The following is a 17,627-nucleotide window of genomic DNA, read 5'->3' as shown; positions in this document are numbered from 1 at the left end:
AATTAATTTGATTGCAGTCATCATTGTCACCAGAGAAAGACGTCTTGTGGGATAGCTGTTTGTTTACATTTACTTCCTGCCAACCAGCCGATACTTCCCAGCCGCTATGTGTGAACGTTTTCTGACTGGAAGGGCTCAGTTGATACTATTAATGACTTGCAATTTCAGTGGCATATTGACATGTGTGAACCCTCCTGAAGCTAATATGGACCATATGTCTTAGTGTAGGTAGTATGAAAGATGATTGGAAGAGAAGGAATGTCAGTAATTTTCTGCCAAAGAGAATAGATTAGTTAAGCCTGAAGTGAGACCCATCAGTGGCAGGGTGTTGGACTGTATGAAGTTTATAGAGGAGGAAGAAAGATTGCTGAATTTGGATATCTGACCAAGTGGAAATGTTTTGGAGAGAATATAGAAAGCTTTAAAAATTTGAATGTTTTATTGATTTCCAAATTATAGTGCATGATTATATGATAAGTGAACTAACAGATAAATCCTTTTTTCCTTCCTACAGGCATGACAGTTGGTCTTTTCCTGTTGTCTTTATGCAGAACTGTTGTATTCTTCACATTGTGCATGAAATCTTCCAAGACACTGCACAACAACATGTTCAGAGCCATCATCAGAGTTCCTATCAAATTCTTTGATACTCATCCTGTTGGTATGTGTCTAAATATTTCTTTTATTGAAATATGGATTGATATGACAAAAGAATCATCATCTGCATGTTCATTAAATTTCACTGATATATAATAATTATAATGTGCCCTATCAACCTGGCCATGGAGTCAGTTGACAAGCTATATAATATATCCCTTACCAGAGTTGTTAAAAATGAGTATGCACTACTGCCTCACTGATAAACTGACCTGGTATGCAAACTTTTTAACATCACAGTCATGAGTTGCATCTCATGGAGTCAGTTGACAAGCTATATAATATATCCCTTACCAGAGTTGTTAAAAATGAGTATGCACTACTGCCTCACTGATAAACTGACCTGGTATGCAAACTTTTTAACATCACAGTCATGAGTTACATCTCACCATATGGTTATGTCATCTATTTCCTTCCCTAACTGACTTTTTCTCATTGAAGATGTGAAATCTAGTTATGTATTTTTGTAATGGTTATGCATCTTTCACAGATTAAAAGAAAAATCCTGTCTCAACATGCTTGATAGTAATTTTCTCTCTCTCTCTCTCTCTCTCTCTCTCTCTCTCTCTCTCTCTCTCTCTCTCTCTCTCTCTCTCTCTCTCTCTCTCTCTCTCTCTCTCTCTCTCTTCTGTTCTGCATTTTTAGGTCAGATCCTTAACAGATTTACAAAGGACTTGGGTCAGATAGACGAGTTGCTTCCGACCACAATGTTTGATGTTATCACGGTAAGTATGACTACCAATAGTAATTATGTTTAGTTCCAGCTGAATGTCATCATGTGCACTCAGCTCCATACTTGGTGAAGCAGTCTCCCTACCATTATTTTTAACTAAAGCAACATGTCAACTAGAGGGATTTTATTAGGTAAATAGGTATCACTGGCCAGAAATTGTAATGAGTAAATTAAGCCACACTTTATTTCCTGACATTACTCTGGATCCACCTCCCCATCTCCACTCCCTCCTGGTTTCTACATTTCTTATACCACCTGCTTCTCTCCTCCATGTATGTCCCCCCTCCCCCCCCTCTCTCTCTCTCTCTCTCTCTCTCTCTTTCTTTCTCTCTTTCTCTCTCTCTCTCTCTCTCTCTCTCTCTCTCTCTCTCTCTCTCTCTCTCTCTCTCTCTCTCTCTCTCTCTCTCTGAAAGTGTAGATTTTTTTAAATAAACATTAAAACTCCTGATATTTATCACTTATTTGTTGAAATTGTGTTGGCAAAACAGCTTCTTTCATCTTTCCCTCACTCTCCAGTAACTAATCCATAAACCCAAGGGAATGCTACCCTCTCACTACCACCTCTCTTAGTTCCAAGCTACTTGTGTCCTGTGTGTGTGTGTGTGTATTTACCTAGTTTTATTGTACATGGCTCATATTGTTCTGTCTCCAGGTCTCAATTTATCCAACTTTTCTTTAAAGTTATGCACATTATGTGCTGTAACAACTTCATCGCTCAATGCATTCCACTTTTCCACCGTTCTATGTGGAAAACTGTATTTTCCAATATCCTTCACACTGCCTCATCCAAATGTTCTTTCCATGTCCTCTTGTCTTTCTAGCTTCTTCTGTCACTACCACCAGGTCTTCCTTGTCTATTTTTTCAGTGTCATTTACTATTTTATACATTGTTATTATGTCTCCTTATTCTCTTCTATCTTGTAAGGTTGGCAGTCCCATTTCCTTCAGCTTTTTTTCATATGTTAGGTTCTTTATTTCCAGCATCATCTGTGTAGCTGTCCTCTGGATCTGTTCTAATTTTCTTATATCTTTTTTAATCTCAACAACCACACCACTGCCACATACTTCTACTTTGGATGTATCATGCTCATAATAATTTTTTTCATCATGTCTTTATCCAAGTACTGAAATGCCACTCTGATATTAGTCAACATTTTATATGCTGATTCAAAATATCTTACTTAAGTGTTTTTCAGGGTTCAGATTTTCTTGTACAACCACTCCCAGATCTTTTCTTCTTTAGTCTTCATTATTTGTTCCTCTCCCATCAGATAGTTCCATATCAGTCTTCTCTTACTCTTTCCTAATTCCATTACGTGACACTTCTTGGCACTGAATTCTAACTTCTATTTCTTATTCCATTCATAAATTTTGTTTATATCCTCTTGCAGTAGCATCTTGATTACTCTTAGCAATTTTGCATCATCAGCAAACAAATTGATATAACTGGTTACCCTATTCTGTATGTCATTTACATATACAGTGGTACCTTGGAGTACGAATGATTTGAATTACAAACAAATTTTTTTTTTTTTTTTTTTACAATAACAAACGCGGTCAATAGATTTTTCCTCTTTCTGTTCCTTTTTCCAGGCATTTTGTAATTCCTCCAATTTGATTTCACCCTTTCCATGCTCTACTTTTTCCTACCCATCCTGTATTTATTTTTTCTGTAGGCTCTTTAAGGATTCTTCATAATTGCAACATGTAGCCATTAGTATGTAGTTTTGTTTCTTTATCTCTTGCATTTCCGCCTTCATCTCTTGATTTATTTCTTTTACTTTCTCACATTCTTCTAATATCACTTTTAGTTAATTGATTTCTTTTATTAACTTATCTTGTTTCTCCACCACACGAGGTCACTTCCTTCATGTACAGGCAACCCCCTTAACGAACGGGTTATGCTCCTAAAAAACCATCGTTAAGCGAATTTTCATTAAGCGAACCAATTATAACAAGTTTAACCCCTGACTTGAACTTCCTTTGAAAGCGAGAGTGCATCATAGTATAGTGAAAGGTTTAATGAAAGTAAAAATTATGAAGTTAAACATTTAGGCAGTTTAATTTAGGTCATTATAATGTACACTAATGTATGTATGTAAGTAACTTTATAATGTTGTTGATCTTCAATTTATGAAGGAAGGGAGAGTGGAGCGGGAAATATCCTAGCTGGCAACCTGTGGAATGTAAACAAAAGGCGCATCATTGTACCGCATACAAAACTTATGTACCACATTTCCACAAGGCTTTCCATTTTATCCATTGTAGAGTCACGAATTTAGGTGATTCTTTTACCTTGCAAGGAAGATATGATCTCACCAGCCTTCTTAATAGAGTCTCCTGACTTGAAAATAGTAGAAACAGTAGATGGAGTCAAGCCATGGTGGCAAGCAATGCTATTAGTTTTCTCGCCTCTCTTGTGTCTGTGAATAATATCCAGCTTCACTTCGAGAGTAAGAGACTTCCTGGTGTTCTTAGCAACGCTAGGCGACATTGCAGGGCGTTTTGGTGGCATGTTGAATGAGAGAAAACTGCTGCTGATGCCGTTATTGTTTTGAACTAGGGGGAGTGAGTGGTGCGTGTTTTGTCCACGAGAGGTGCTGGTGTATTCAAAAGCCTGTCAAACTTGGAAAACATTACCTGGATAAGATTTCGTTAAAGCAAGTTTGGTGTTCGTTAAACGAGCAGATGGTAGTAAAAGGAAACGTTTGTTGTAGCGAAATTTCGTTGTGTGAACGTTCATTAAGCAGGGATTGCCTGTATTTTATCTCCCTTTTCACGTTTATCAGCCTTCTCATATTACCTCTTTCCCCTCTACATCATGAAAATTCCTTGTCCGTATTATCATCACGCAGTCTCTTCAGGCCAATTGGTATTTGAATAAACCTTTGGTTTTCAAAACGTGGCAGTGCCACCTAGTTCCACTTCTCCCTCCAGTCCCTGCTCTATACAGTACCCAAATCTTGTTTATTTTGGAGACAGGAGAACCCTATGGCCCCCTTTCCCCCCTGTACATATGGTTTAGGTCAGGTTCCAACACCTGTTGGAGTGTGTTCCACTGGGAACTCCATGTGCACATCCTCCCAGTACAGCTTCCCATGTGTGTATTTACCTAGTTGTATTGTACAAGGTTCGAGCAGGGCTCATAGTGTCCTGTCTCCATATCTCCATTTATATAGATTTCTTTAAAGTTGTGCACACTATGTCCTGTGACAATTCCATTTTCCAATGCATTCCATTTTTCTACCGTTCTGTGTGGAAAACTGTATTTTTCAATATCCTTCACACACTGCCTCATTCTGATCTTCTTTTCATGTCCTCTTGTCCTTCCATCTTCTTCCATCAACAGCATCTTTTCAATATCATTTACTGTCTTATACATTGTTATTAGGTCCCCACATTCTCTTCTATCTTGTAAGGTTGGCAGTCCCATTTCCTTCAGTTGTTCTTCATATGTGAGGTCCTTTAATTCTAGCACCATCTTTGCAGCAATCTTCTGTATCCTTTCCAATTTTCTTATATCCTTTTTAGAGTTGGGCATATCATGCTTGCGATGATTTTTTTCATCATATCTTTATCCATGTAATGAAATGCCACTTTTATATTAGTCAACATCTTATATGATAGTCCAAATATCTTGCTTAAGTGTTTATCACAGCTCAGATTTTCTTGTATGATCACTCCAAGATTTTTTTTCCTCTTTAGTCTTCATTATTTGCTCCTCTCCCATCAAATAGTTCCATACTGGTCTTCTCTTACTCTTTCCTAGTTCCATTATGTGGCATTTCTTGGCATTAAACTCCAATTTCCACTTCTTGCTCCATTCATAGAGCTTGTTTAAATCTTCCTGCAAAGGCAGACAGTCCTCTCTGGTTTTGATAACTTAGCAACTTTGCATCATCAGCGAATAAATTTATATAACTGTTTATCCGAATGTAAATGTCATTTACATAAACTTGAAACATAATGGGGGCTAACACTGACCCTTGTGGCATTCCGCTAGTTACTTTACCCCAAGATCACAGTTCTCATTTCCCTATCCTTCAAATAATCTCTTATCCATTTGAGCAAGGTTCCACGCAGTCCTCGTATGTACTCTAGTTTCCAAAGAAGTCTTCTGTGTGGGACTTTATCAGAAGCCTTTTTAATGTCCAGGTATACTGTGTCTACCCATCCATCTGTTTTCAAGTTCTGCAATAACTCAAGGAGAAGCTTGATAAGTTTGATACACATGACCGCCCTGTCCTGAACCCAAATTGTCTGTTTGATATGACTTGCTCCTCTTCTAGAAATTTAACCCATTTTTCTTTGATAATTATTTCACATAGCTTCCCTACGACACTTGTAAGTGACACTGGTCTGTAGTTTAGTGGTTCAGTTGCCTTTCCTCCTTTAAATATCGATATTACGTTGGCTCTCTTCCACTCTAGTGGAACTTTCCCTTCATTTATTGAACTTGTAATTATTTCCCAAATTGGATCCAGTAATTGCTCTTTACATTCTTTTAACATCCAGCCTGATACACCATCTGGTCCCATTGCTTTTCTGACTTCCAACTTGTCCAGTAATCTTCCAATTTCTTCTTTGTGCATTGCAATCTCCTGTAATCCTTGGCAATCCAATGTCCTGTTAGGTTCTGTGAAATCATCTTCTGCAGTGAATACCGTTTTGATGCTCTAATTCATTATTTCACACATTTCCTTCTCTGTTTGGTATGTCTTCCCTTCTTTAATTATTTTTTCAATTGTTTTCTTATTCTTTGTTTTGCCGTTTATAAACTTGTAGAAAAGTTTGGGTTCATCTTTGCTTTTATCCACTACATCTTTCTCAAAGTTTCTTTCTTCCTCTCTCCTTACTCTAATATATTCATTTCTAGCATCTTTGTACTGCCATCTGTTATAATCATTTCCCTGCTTTAAGGCCGGGAGCACATTGAGACGCAGAGCAGGGCAGACGCAGGGCATAGTAACACGGGGCAGCATAGGCGTGGTGTGCACATTGAGAAGCAGTCTGTCATCTTATGCAGGCCTATGGTCATGGCTGTTTCTCAGGATTATCTGAGAAACACACACACACACACACACACACACACACACACACACACACACACACACACACACACACACACACACACACACACACACCAAAATTGTTCTATAGATTCATAAATGGAAAAATTAGGCAAAAAGAAACAATACAAAAGTTAAAAGGAGAGAACGGGATGGTGGAAGACCCAAAAAGTATGGCAGAACTATTAAATAAAAAATTCCAGGAGGTCTTTACTAAAGAATCCAAATTAGAGAGGCCACAGGGTAATAGAGAGACAATCTATATGAAAGAGATTAAAGTAACCAAGCTTGAAATAAAAGAGTTAATGAAGGAACTCGATGAAGAGAAGGCAATGGGTCCGGATGAAGTCTCAGGCAGAATACTGAAAGAATGTACGGAAGAACTAGCAAGTCCTATATACAACATCATAAAATGCTCAATAGAAAATGGAACAGTGCCAGTAGAATGGAAAAGAGCTGAGGTGGTTCCCATATATAAGAGTGGAAGGAAAGAAGAACCTTTAAATTACAGACCGGTATCACTAACTAGTGTAATATGCAAGATGTGTGAAAGAATAATAAAGAAACAATGGATCGAGTTCCTTGAAGACAACAAATTAATATCAAATAGCCAATTTGGTTTTAGAAAAGAACGGTCTTGTGTAACTAATTTATTGAGTTTCTATTCTAGAATAGTTGATAGAGTACAAGAGAGAGAGGATGGGTTGACTGCATCTACTTGATTTAAAAAGGCGTTTGACAAAGTGCCACACGCAAGATTACTGTGGAAGTTAGAGGAGAAGGGTGGCTTAAAGGAAGCACATTGAGATGGATAGAAAATTATTTGAGGGGGAGAGAAATAAGGACAGTAGTTAAAGATATGAAGTCCAAGTGGAGAGCAGTAGAAAGCGGAGTGCCACAGGGTCAGTATTGGCACCAATACTTTTCCTCATTTATATTAACGACATGCCAGAAGGAGTGAACAGCTACATAAATTTGTTTTGGATGATACGAAACTGTGCAGAGTTATAAAGCAAAAGGAGGATTGTGAAATACTGCAAGAAGACCTAAATAAGATCTGGGAATGGAGTAAGAAGTGGGAAATGGAATTCAATGTGAACAAAAGCCATGTCATGGAAATGGGAAAGAGTGAAAGACGACCTGTGGGAATCTATAAGATGGGAGATGGTGTAGAACTGGAGAAAGTAAAAGGAAAAGGACTTAGGAGTGACGATGGAAGAAAACAATCAACCAGTAAGCCATATTGATAGAATTTTTAGAGAAACATATAATTTGCTGAGGAATATTGGAGTAGCATTTCACTACATGGACAAAGAAATGATGAAGAAATTGATAAATACTATAATAAGACCTAGATTGGAATATGCAGGAGTAGTGTGGACCCTCATAAAAAGAAACACATAAGAAAATTGGAGAGGCTACAAAAATGGCTACAAGAATGGTCCCAGAACTTGAAGGATGACATATGAGGAGAGACTAAAGGCTATGGATCTACCAACCTTGGAACAAAGAAGGAGAGAGGAGACCTGATACAAGTCTATAAATTGATCAACGGAATGGACCAAGTGGATAATGAGAAACTGATCTTGAGAGAAGAATATGACATCAAGCACAAGATCGCATAGTAAAAAGCTGAGAAAGGGAAGATGTCTGAGAGATATTAAAAAATATAGTTTCCCGCAGAGATGTATTGAGACGTGGAACAGTTTAGATGAAGAAGTAGTGTCTGCAAAGAGTGCACACTTTTAAAGTAAGATTGGATAAGTGTAGATATGGAGACGGGGCCACACGAGCATAAAGCCCAGGCCCTGTAAAACTACAACTAGGTAAATACAACTAGGTAAATACACACACACACACACACACACACACATTGGAAATGTGCACATGGATGACATTAAGATACCTAAAAAAGAGTTATATAAAATGTTGGAGGAACTTAAAGATGATAAAGCGATGGGACCAGATGAAGTTTCAGAAAAATTATTGAAGGAGTGTAGAGAAGAATTGATTGATCCATTATATGATATTATAAGGTGCTCATTAGAAACAGGGGAAGTACCGGTGGAGTGGAAAAGAGCTGAAGTGGTGCCCATTTATTAGGGAGGCAGGAAGGAAGAGCCTCTTAACTATAGACCTGTGTCTCTAACAAGTGTGGTCGGTAAGATTTGTGAGAGGGTGATAAAGAAATATTGGATACAGTTCCTGGAGGATCATAAGTTATTATCGGATCATCAATTTGGCTTTAGGAAAGGGAGGTCATGTGTAACAAATCTACTGAGCTTTTATTCAAGAGTGGTTGACAAAATACAAGAGAGAGAGGGATGGATGGACTGTGTATATTTGGATTTAAAGAAAGCTTTTGACAAGGTACCTCACATGAGACTGCTATGGAAATTAGAGATTTATGGAGGACTGAAAGGAAAAGTGTTAAAGTGGATGGAAAACTACTTGAGATGGAGGGAGATGAGAACGGTGATAAGGGATGCAAAGTCGGACTGGTTGGTGGTGGAGAGTGGAGTCCCACAAGGCTCAGTGCTGGCACCAATACTTTTCCTTGTATATATTAATGACATGCCAGAGGAGTAAACAGTTATATTAATTTGTTTATGGATGATGCGAAGTTGTGTAGGTGTGTGAAGAGTGAAGAAGATTGTGAAATTTTACAGGCAAATCTGGATAAGATTTGGGAGTGGAGCAAGAGGTGGGAAATGGAATTTAATCTGAGCAAAAGTCATGTGATGGAGATGGAGAAGAGTGGAAGACGGCCAAGAGGGTCATATAAGATGGGTGAAGAAGTAGTGTTGAAAAAGGTGGAAAGGGAAAAGGATTTGGGAGTGATAATACAAGACCATGGGCAGTTTGAGGCTCATATTGATAAGATGTTTGGAGAAACGTATAATTTGATAAGAAATATTGGATTAGCCTTCCATTATATGGATAAAGATATGATGATGAAATTAATTAGTACGGTAATTAGACCAAGATTGGAATATGCTGGAGTGGTTTGGTCCCCTTATAAAAAGAAGCATATAAGGAAGTTGGAGAGATTGCAGAGAATGGCAACAAAAATGGTTCCGGAATTGGCAGAAATGACCTATGAGGAGAGATTAAAAGAAATGAATTTGCTTACCTTGGAACAAAAAAGAGAAAGAGGAGATTTAATACAGGTTTATAAACTGTTGAACGGACTGGATGAAGTGGATAATGAGCAAATGATGTTGAGAGAGGAAAACTTAAATAGAACTACGAGATCGCATAGTAAAAAAATAGCCAAGGGAATATGCTTGAAGGATGTGAAGAAATATAGTTTCCCACAAAGATGTGTGGAGGTGTGGAATGGTTTGAGTGAGGAGGTGGTGTCAGGGAGGAGTGTGCATAGTTTTAAAGGAAAGTTGGATGTGTGTAGATATGGAGACGGGGCCACACGAGTATGATACCCAGGCCCTGTAAAATTACAACTAGGTGAATACACACACACACACACACCCGGACATAATGTGTGTAGTGGAAACAAAGCTAAGGCCCAAAATAAGACTAGACTGGTTTGTTGTAAAACACTACAAAGTATGGAGAAATGATAGAAAAAATAAGGGAGGTGGTGGTATAATGGTTCTTACTAAGGAAGATCTGATAGTGAAGGAGGTGAACTATAGTAAGAGAAATGAGGAAGTGATAAGTATGCTTATAACAGATGGCAAGAGGGACATTAATTTTATAACAGTATACATACCAACCAGAACCAGTGCTTGGGAATATGAACAGTATAAAATGGTGATGAGAAATACTCTAGACAGAATGAAGCAAGAACTCATCAGAAAGGATAGAGTGATGATAGTTGGAGACTTTAATTGCAAAGAAATAGTGTGGGAAGACTACGAAGTGGTGAACGGTGGTGAGTGGGCAGAGGAATTGTTAAAGGTAGCAACAAATAACTTGATGACACAGTGGGTGAGATCACCAACAAGGTGCAGGGGACAAGATGTTGCAGCAAGGTTGGATTTGGTATTTACCAGGGCATCTCTAAAAGAGGAAATTGAACATGAATGTCCCTTGGGAGAAGCGATCATGATGTCCTAAGCTTTGAGCTGGATACGGAATTAAGCACGAATAAGATTGTGGAACACAGGAGGAAAAATTAAATTATATTAGGGCAAATTATAACCATATAAGGGAGTTCTTTAATGAAATTGACTGGTCCGTGGTATACCAGGAAAGGGATATGCAATTGAAATACGATAAATTTATGGATTTGTATAACTCTGCTGTGAAAAAGTTTGTGCCATATCACAGAAAGAGGACTTTAAATAATAAACAGTGGTTTAATAGAAATTGTGAAGAAGCAAAAAGAACAAAGAAAAGGCATGGAAGAAACTTAAGAAAAACAGTGATGTATTATCAAGAGAAGTTTACAAAACAGCAGGGGATAGATATGTTGAAGTAAGGAGAACAGCACAGAAGGAATATGAACAGAGGGTGGTGGAAAACTGTGACAGTGACCCAAAAATGTTTTACAAATTCATAAATGGAAAACTAAATATAAGGGAGGCAATAGTAAAGGTAAAAAATGGGGAAGAAGTATATGAGGATGCTGGAGATATAGCTGAACGACAACTTTTGGAAAGTGTTTACAAAGGAGGAGCATTTTATGGGAGGAAGGCCTACGGAAATAAAGCAAATGCAGGACATAATGGTTACTAAGGAAGATATAAGGATAATTATAAGCAATCTGGATATTAATAAATCAATGGGGCCTGATGGCATATCTGGGAGGTTGCTAAATGAATGTAAGGATCAATTGTTGAACCCTGTATTTGATATTGTGGAAACCTCCATACGAACAGGATTAGTCCCGAAAGAGTGGAAAAGAGCTGACATTGTGCCTATATACTAAGAATGGTAGTAGAATGGAACCGCTAAATTATAGACCAGTATCGTTGACTAGTATATTGTGCAAGGTATGTGAAGAAGTAATTAAAGCTAAGTGGAGTGAGTATCTAGAAAGTGAAAACATTCTGAGTGAAAGACAGTTTGGTTTCAGAAAAGGAAGATCGTGCGTATCCAATTTATTATGTTTTTATTCAAGTGACTGACATACTACAACATAGAGAGGGATGGGTGGATGCTATCTACCTGGACTTGAGAAAGGCCTTTGATAAAGTACCTCACAGTAGACTGATAAGTGTGTGTGTGTGTGTGTTACATTGTACTATATACTATTAATACCATCCTGACTGTGTGTGTGTATATGAGAGAGAGAGAGAGAGAGAGAGAGAGAGGGAGAGAGAGAGAGAGAGGAGGGGGGGGGAGTAGATTTAGCTGATAGGGAGTGTTATGAAAAATGTAGAAACAAGGAGGGTGTGGAGATTTTACACATTATGATTTCTCTTCAGTTAATATGTTGTTTTAGCTAAAAAATAATGGTAGGAAGGCTGCTTTTTATGTGCAGAGCCATCTAGTCTGTATTTTAAACCTAGGATGAGGTAGTTAACTGTTAGATTAAGTATATTTTAATCTAACCTCCATGAAATTGAGCAAAATCCTTAATCTTGCACCTTACAAGTCCATCTGATGCCAGATTAGTGATGAGCAACCTTTACTTTCAATGCATGAATTATCTGATCCCAACCTAGAACAACATTTAATTTTGGTATACAATGCTTCATCAACATGTATGTTTCACAATCAGAGCACCAATACTTCATCACACTTGATTATTTTGCTTTAGCCAGAAATGATGTGTTGCTTCCTGATGCATTTCTCTTTAGATGAGTAGAAGAGTAATAGTCTTGTCTTGACTATCCATTATGCTGACATGCAAGCTTAGGTAGATCATTTAAGTAAAAAAGGAATGTGTTCTTGAATGTGTATTTTATGTAATTTACAGATTTTCCTGAACTTTCTGGGCATTATCATCATCATTGCACTGGTGAATGTGTGGTTGTTGATACCAACAGTGTTCCTGGGTATGATCTTTGTGTATCTCCGCCGTTTCTACCTCTGCTCAGCTCGTGACGTGAAACGTCTTGAAGGAATCAGTAAGTCGTGGTTCCCCGTGACATTCCTATTTTTCATACATCTGGCTTTTCCCCAAACAAGTGTGGTAGCATTGTCAGTTTAACATTTCATGTTGTTATTTGATATCTTGGAACATAATTTTATGCAAGACAAACTGCCTTTACATCACAGTATTGAAGATAAGGAAACAATAAAGTATTTTCTTATATCTTGATTATCATTTCAAGTTTTTCTTTTATTGGAGCACATTGAGAGATTTGTTTAGCAAATCTGTAATAGTTTTACATTGTTACATAATCTGACATTCTCCACCATGTGTCAGCTGTGTAGAAAAACAAAGTCTAAAGAGTATAAAGGTTAACTTTTTTTACTTTTTTTGCAGCCCGGAGCCCAGTGTTCACCCATTTGAGCACGTCCCTACAGGGCCTCACCACCATCAGGGCCTTCGAGATGCAGCAGACATTTATGGATGAATTTGACAGCCACCAGGTGAGACCAACTCTTCAACACACACAGTGCAATTTTATTGGTCTTGGCCATAACAACAAACAGACTGCCCCTCCTGCTGCTAACCTTGCTCCCTCATGTTTTCCATTGTTGCTAACTCCCAAATATGTCTAACCACTTGTACCATGATTAACCCTAAACCTATTTACATCACACTTAAACGAATGAATGTGTTCACACAGTTAACTCACTCCCAAATACTGTTTGGGAACTGGTTCTCTCTCTCTCTCTCTCTTACCAATGGCTCTTTTACATTAAAAGAAAAAACATTATCATATTTTAAGGTAATGAAATGCATCTGACAATGATAAGCAGATTTCTCCTCCCAATCACAAGCACTCTTGAGTAATGCTATGTACCAATAATGTTTGATGTCTCTACAGGACCTCCATTCTTCAGCCTGGTTCCTTTTCCTTTGCACCACACGATGGTTTGGCATCTGCCTGGATTGGCTGTCCTGCATCTACATCAGTATGGTCACCTACAGCTTTATGGCACTCCCAGGTAAGTCTTGTTTCACTCTTCACAACTCACTGGAAGAGGCAGGCACAGCACATTTGCATTTTGGACAAGAAACAATCTTGGTCATCCTCTTCAGTACCATGACGTTTTCATGTTTATTCTGCTTACTATTTGGCGATTTTTTACAGCTTCAGAAACTCATGTGAGGATTAAAATAGTGAAGACTCTAGCCATTAATCTTACTTCCATAGACCCATCCTAATGTAAATAAAACTGTTTAATCATACCCAAAACTCATGATAAAAATGCAACCCAGTATTGAAGCAATTAAAACAGCAATAGCACTATTTTTTTTTTTTTTATTATTATTCATTAAATCAGCAGTTCCTTGTAGTATGGTGCCTTCCAGAGCTGTGTATGGCATTGGAGATTATGCTTAATTGTATAAGAAAATTTAACAAACAAAAATGTTCATGGTGGAGATATCCTGAGAAAAATTATAGCTTTGCTGCAAATATGGATGTATCTTTATGCTTCAGTTATTAATTCCTAGTTGTTTTCTTCAGATACCCTTGGTGGAGACATTGGACTGGCCATCTCCTCTGCCATGCTGCTATCAGGCATGTTCCAGTGGGGTGTGCGACAGTCTGCTGAAGTGGAGAACCAGATGACCTCAGTTGAGCGTGTCTTAGAGTATTCCTCTTTTGAACCTGAGGCTGCATTAAATACTGAAGGTAACACAGTTACTGTTAAAGTTATTAATTAAGGCAGCTGCAATTTCACCCATTCTACATAAACTTCAGTTATTCAATTTTTCCTGAAAGAATATTAGAATATTACTGGAAACAAAGCTGGTGGAGATGTTGGAGTGATATTGTGAAGTATATAGTAGCCTTCTATGTAATTATATCAGTAATAACATAGCCAAGTTATTTAGAACTACCTATTTCCTGCACTGGTAGTGTATGTATATGGTTCAGGTAACAGAGTTGACCTAAAAACACAAACCTCATATAGACACTGCTGTAAATATATTAGCTGATATTATCATTACAGCAGCACATAGCACAGCATACATAACATATGTATTTCACAAATAAATAGGGATTAAAACCCCTGAATTCTTTCTACAGCAGGAAAAGTACCAAAAGATGTGTGGCCTGACAGTGGAGTCCTAAAGTTTGTGAATGTCTCACTGAAGTACAATGAAGAGACTACTGTGTTAAAAAATCTCAATTTCAACATCCAGGCAAAGGAGAAGGTAATAATGATTATTCTGTTCAGTGATCATAAACATATACTATCTAATATGTTTATTAAAGTGTCCTTCTTGTCTTTCTTCAACCTCTTTTTCTTCTATTTCACTGTTTAGGAATGACTACCAATGTTGGTAGACATACTTTACCAAGTTCTTACTGCCAAACATATATATTACAAAAAAAAAAAAAAAAAAAAAAAACTTACTAGGCATTTTCAATTGGTAATTACATTCCTCCCGCTTTACTTAAAGCTTTATTTTACATTTACTGTAGTCCCATGACAGTTGGCCAAGGAAAAGTCTCTACATACTTCTGACTGTGTGTCATCCTTCCATATGCCTGTTTCTCTCTCTCTCTCTCTCTCTCTCTCTCTCTCTCTCTCTCTCTCTCTCTCTCTCTCTCTCTCTCTCTCTCTCTCTCCTTTCTTCCTTGTCTTTTTCTTTGAAGCATCGTCTCCTACTCCAAGTATTTTATATATACTAGCTCTGTAATCTTCCTTCACAAATCCTCTTGTGGTCTTCAAACCATTATCCCAACACACTTCTCTCTCCTCATCTCTATGTAGTGGTGTTAAGTTCCCAAAGAAGAGAGCAAAAAACAAGAAAATTGGATCAAAAAGGCACAGGGCACCAATCTTTTCCTTAAAAACATTTCATCATTGGTATGAATTTTATTTTATTATTTCTTAAAACGGTGCAAAACAAACAGTGAACGTGAGAAGTAAAAGTTTGCTCTAATGGCATGATGTTTCCAGATTGGCATTGTGGGCAGGACAGGAGCTGGAAAGTCTTCCTTGATCACCTCCCTCTTCCGTCTCACTGAACCATCAGGTGTCATTTACATTGATGGCATTAAAATCCAGGAGCTGGGCCTGCATGATGTTCGGGGCAACATTTCTATCATACCTCAAGACCCAACTCTCTTTTCTGGAACCATGAGGAAAAACCTGGATCCCTTCCATCAGCACTCAGATGAGCAGCTCTGGAAATCCCTGGAAGAGGTAGGGTAGTACTATATAAATATGTAAAATGAGGTATGACACAAATGTAAGACATTAAAGCTCAACCAGAGCAATTTCAGTCAGAAAAGACCACATGAGACTACTTAATGAATATAAAGAAAAACAGTTGTGTGATAGATGTGTGTAAATCATGACTTATATTTACTGCCTTATAAAATGACAATTTTTCAGGTCCAACTCAAAACTGCAGTGTCTGACATGGGTGGGCTAGAAACTCAGATGGCTGAAGGCGGCATCAACCTGAGTGTTGGGCAGCGACAGCTGGTGTGTTTGGCACGAGCTATTCTCAGACACAATAAGATTCTTGTCTTGGATGAAGCAACAGCAAATGTGGACCCAAGGTTTGTCAACTTGCCAAATACCTGTTCCACATACTCTAAATCCAGAGTAAAAAAAAAAACTTTGACTATTACAAACCAGACAATGAATGCTGTTATCTTTTTAGACATACTGTTGACCCTCGCTAACTTGGAGTAATAAGGGGAAAGATTGGTCCGACAAATGGGAATGTCTGAGTCATACGAATTCCAGCTAACCTCCCATGCCCCCCCCAAAAAAAAGGGGTGGGCATTTCAATTCAAACTTGGAAGGGGTACAGGATTTCTTTTGGGATTATTGTCTCTCCGAAGCCTTCAAACCCTAAATTACAAGATGGTGTGATTTATTTTTTGATAAGTAAATACTCTTCCCATCAGGAAGCCATTTTTAAATGTCTTGTGCAGTTGCATCATAGCATGACTTATGCCCCCCAAAATTATGTATCACTTCATGCTTGTGTCTATGCAAAAAAATTTATATATTTTTCTCTCTTGATAAATTTCAACCTTTGGTGTGTCTCTCTTTCTCACTCAGTGACTCAGTATGTGGCCAAGCATCAAGAGGGGTAATGTATCATTCAGCTCTCAAATTTTTCACAAATAATTACGTTCTTACAGGCATAAATTTGATGAGAATTAGAATCAGGAACTTCAAAAAAAGAAGACAAGAAACAAAATGTTTAATTGCTGACAGCTTGACCTTGAACCCTCGCCTCCCATCACGCGTGTTATCTCCCATTCTTAGATCCTGGCCTCACTGCCACACTCTGTCAATATCTTAAGACTGCTATGATCTTTTCAAACACTGTTTTTTTCTTACCACCTTCATCATCACAACTATACATCACATAACTCTCACAATAAAACAACAATGGAGACTCCGTACTGAAATGTCTTAATAGCCGAACTTTTCAATACTCAAATGCAAAAGTTCGATTTAATACTTAAAAAAGTACCTGATAATCGAACGTCCACAAGTGGTTATAAACAAAGTCTTCCTGGCCTCTTCTCCCCCCTCCTCTGCCAGTTGTACTGCTGCGGTTGTCAGAATAACATTCTCATGCATTCTGTCTGTAGTTTTCATTTATAAACGTACATTATCACCAAAGGCTTATTAGTGGTGAAAAAAAATATCTGGTAATTGAACAGCCGAATAAAAGCTCTGGCCTCTCCCTCCTTGCTGCCACCATTGTCCCATTCTGATACTGGCATTACTGATAATAAAGAATCAAAATACCAGTATTCCAATATATTGAATATTGGTACGCATCCTTAGCCCTGCCACAGTCGTGGGAAAACAACATTCTGCTGTGTTCTTTCGGTAGTTTTTAATCTAGAAACTAACAATGGCACCAAAAAGACTTTTTAGTGATGAAAATAAGGAATCTAGTGAAAGTGCTAGTGAGTTCACAGGAATCAAACCAGATGTTTTCATAGATGTTGACTTGTCCTCTGACGACCTCCCTCTTCCCCACCTTTCTCCCCCTTCTTTTCTATAGCATCCATCACCAGCCTTTTACTCATGGTATGTAAAAAAAAAAAAAAAAAAAAAATGAAATTTTTATAAACTTGTGGTTTTGCTAA

The 17,627-nt window shown here is 37.9% G+C and overlaps 2 protein-coding genes across 8 annotated transcripts in view; one reads left to right on the top strand and one right to left on the bottom strand.

The window, feature by feature from the left end:
• Nucleotides 1–17,627, top strand: part of LOC123514240 (ATP-binding cassette sub-family C member 4-like) — a 221,907-nt gene that overhangs the window by 189,703 nt on the left and 14,577 nt on the right. For all 7 annotated transcript variants that reach the window (XM_045271971.1, XM_045271969.1, XM_045271970.1 and 4 more), the window contains 9 exons: nucleotides 515–661; nucleotides 1,303–1,382; nucleotides 12,347–12,497; nucleotides 12,860–12,966; nucleotides 13,368–13,488; nucleotides 14,013–14,180; nucleotides 14,580–14,707; nucleotides 15,460–15,705; nucleotides 15,898–16,067. In XM_045271971.1, coding sequence (XP_045127906.1) covers nucleotides 515–661; nucleotides 1,303–1,382; nucleotides 12,347–12,497; nucleotides 12,860–12,966; nucleotides 13,368–13,488; nucleotides 14,013–14,180; nucleotides 14,580–14,707; nucleotides 15,460–15,705; nucleotides 15,898–16,067 — 1,318 coding nt within the window. The remainder of the gene's footprint in view (nucleotides 1–514; nucleotides 662–1,302; nucleotides 1,383–12,346; nucleotides 12,498–12,859; nucleotides 12,967–13,367; nucleotides 13,489–14,012; nucleotides 14,181–14,579; nucleotides 14,708–15,459; nucleotides 15,706–15,897; nucleotides 16,068–17,627) is intronic.
• Nucleotides 15,356–17,627, bottom strand: part of LOC123514244 (nucleoporin Nup43-like) — a 61,501-nt gene continuing 59,229 nt past the window's right edge. Inside the window, exon 9 of the mRNA XM_045271985.1 lies at nucleotides 15,356–15,696. The gene's annotated coding sequence lies outside the window, so the exon portion shown is untranslated. The remainder of the gene's footprint in view (nucleotides 15,697–17,627) is intronic.

The sequence above is a fragment of the Portunus trituberculatus genome, chromosome 37 (assembly GCF_017591435.1).
Source record: "Portunus trituberculatus isolate SZX2019 chromosome 37, ASM1759143v1, whole genome shotgun sequence".
In the NCBI taxonomy this organism is placed as follows: domain Eukaryota; kingdom Metazoa; phylum Arthropoda; class Malacostraca; order Decapoda; family Portunidae; genus Portunus; species Portunus trituberculatus.
Note: the sequence above shows the minus strand (reverse complement) of the source record. Positions and strands in the feature narration are given on the sequence as shown.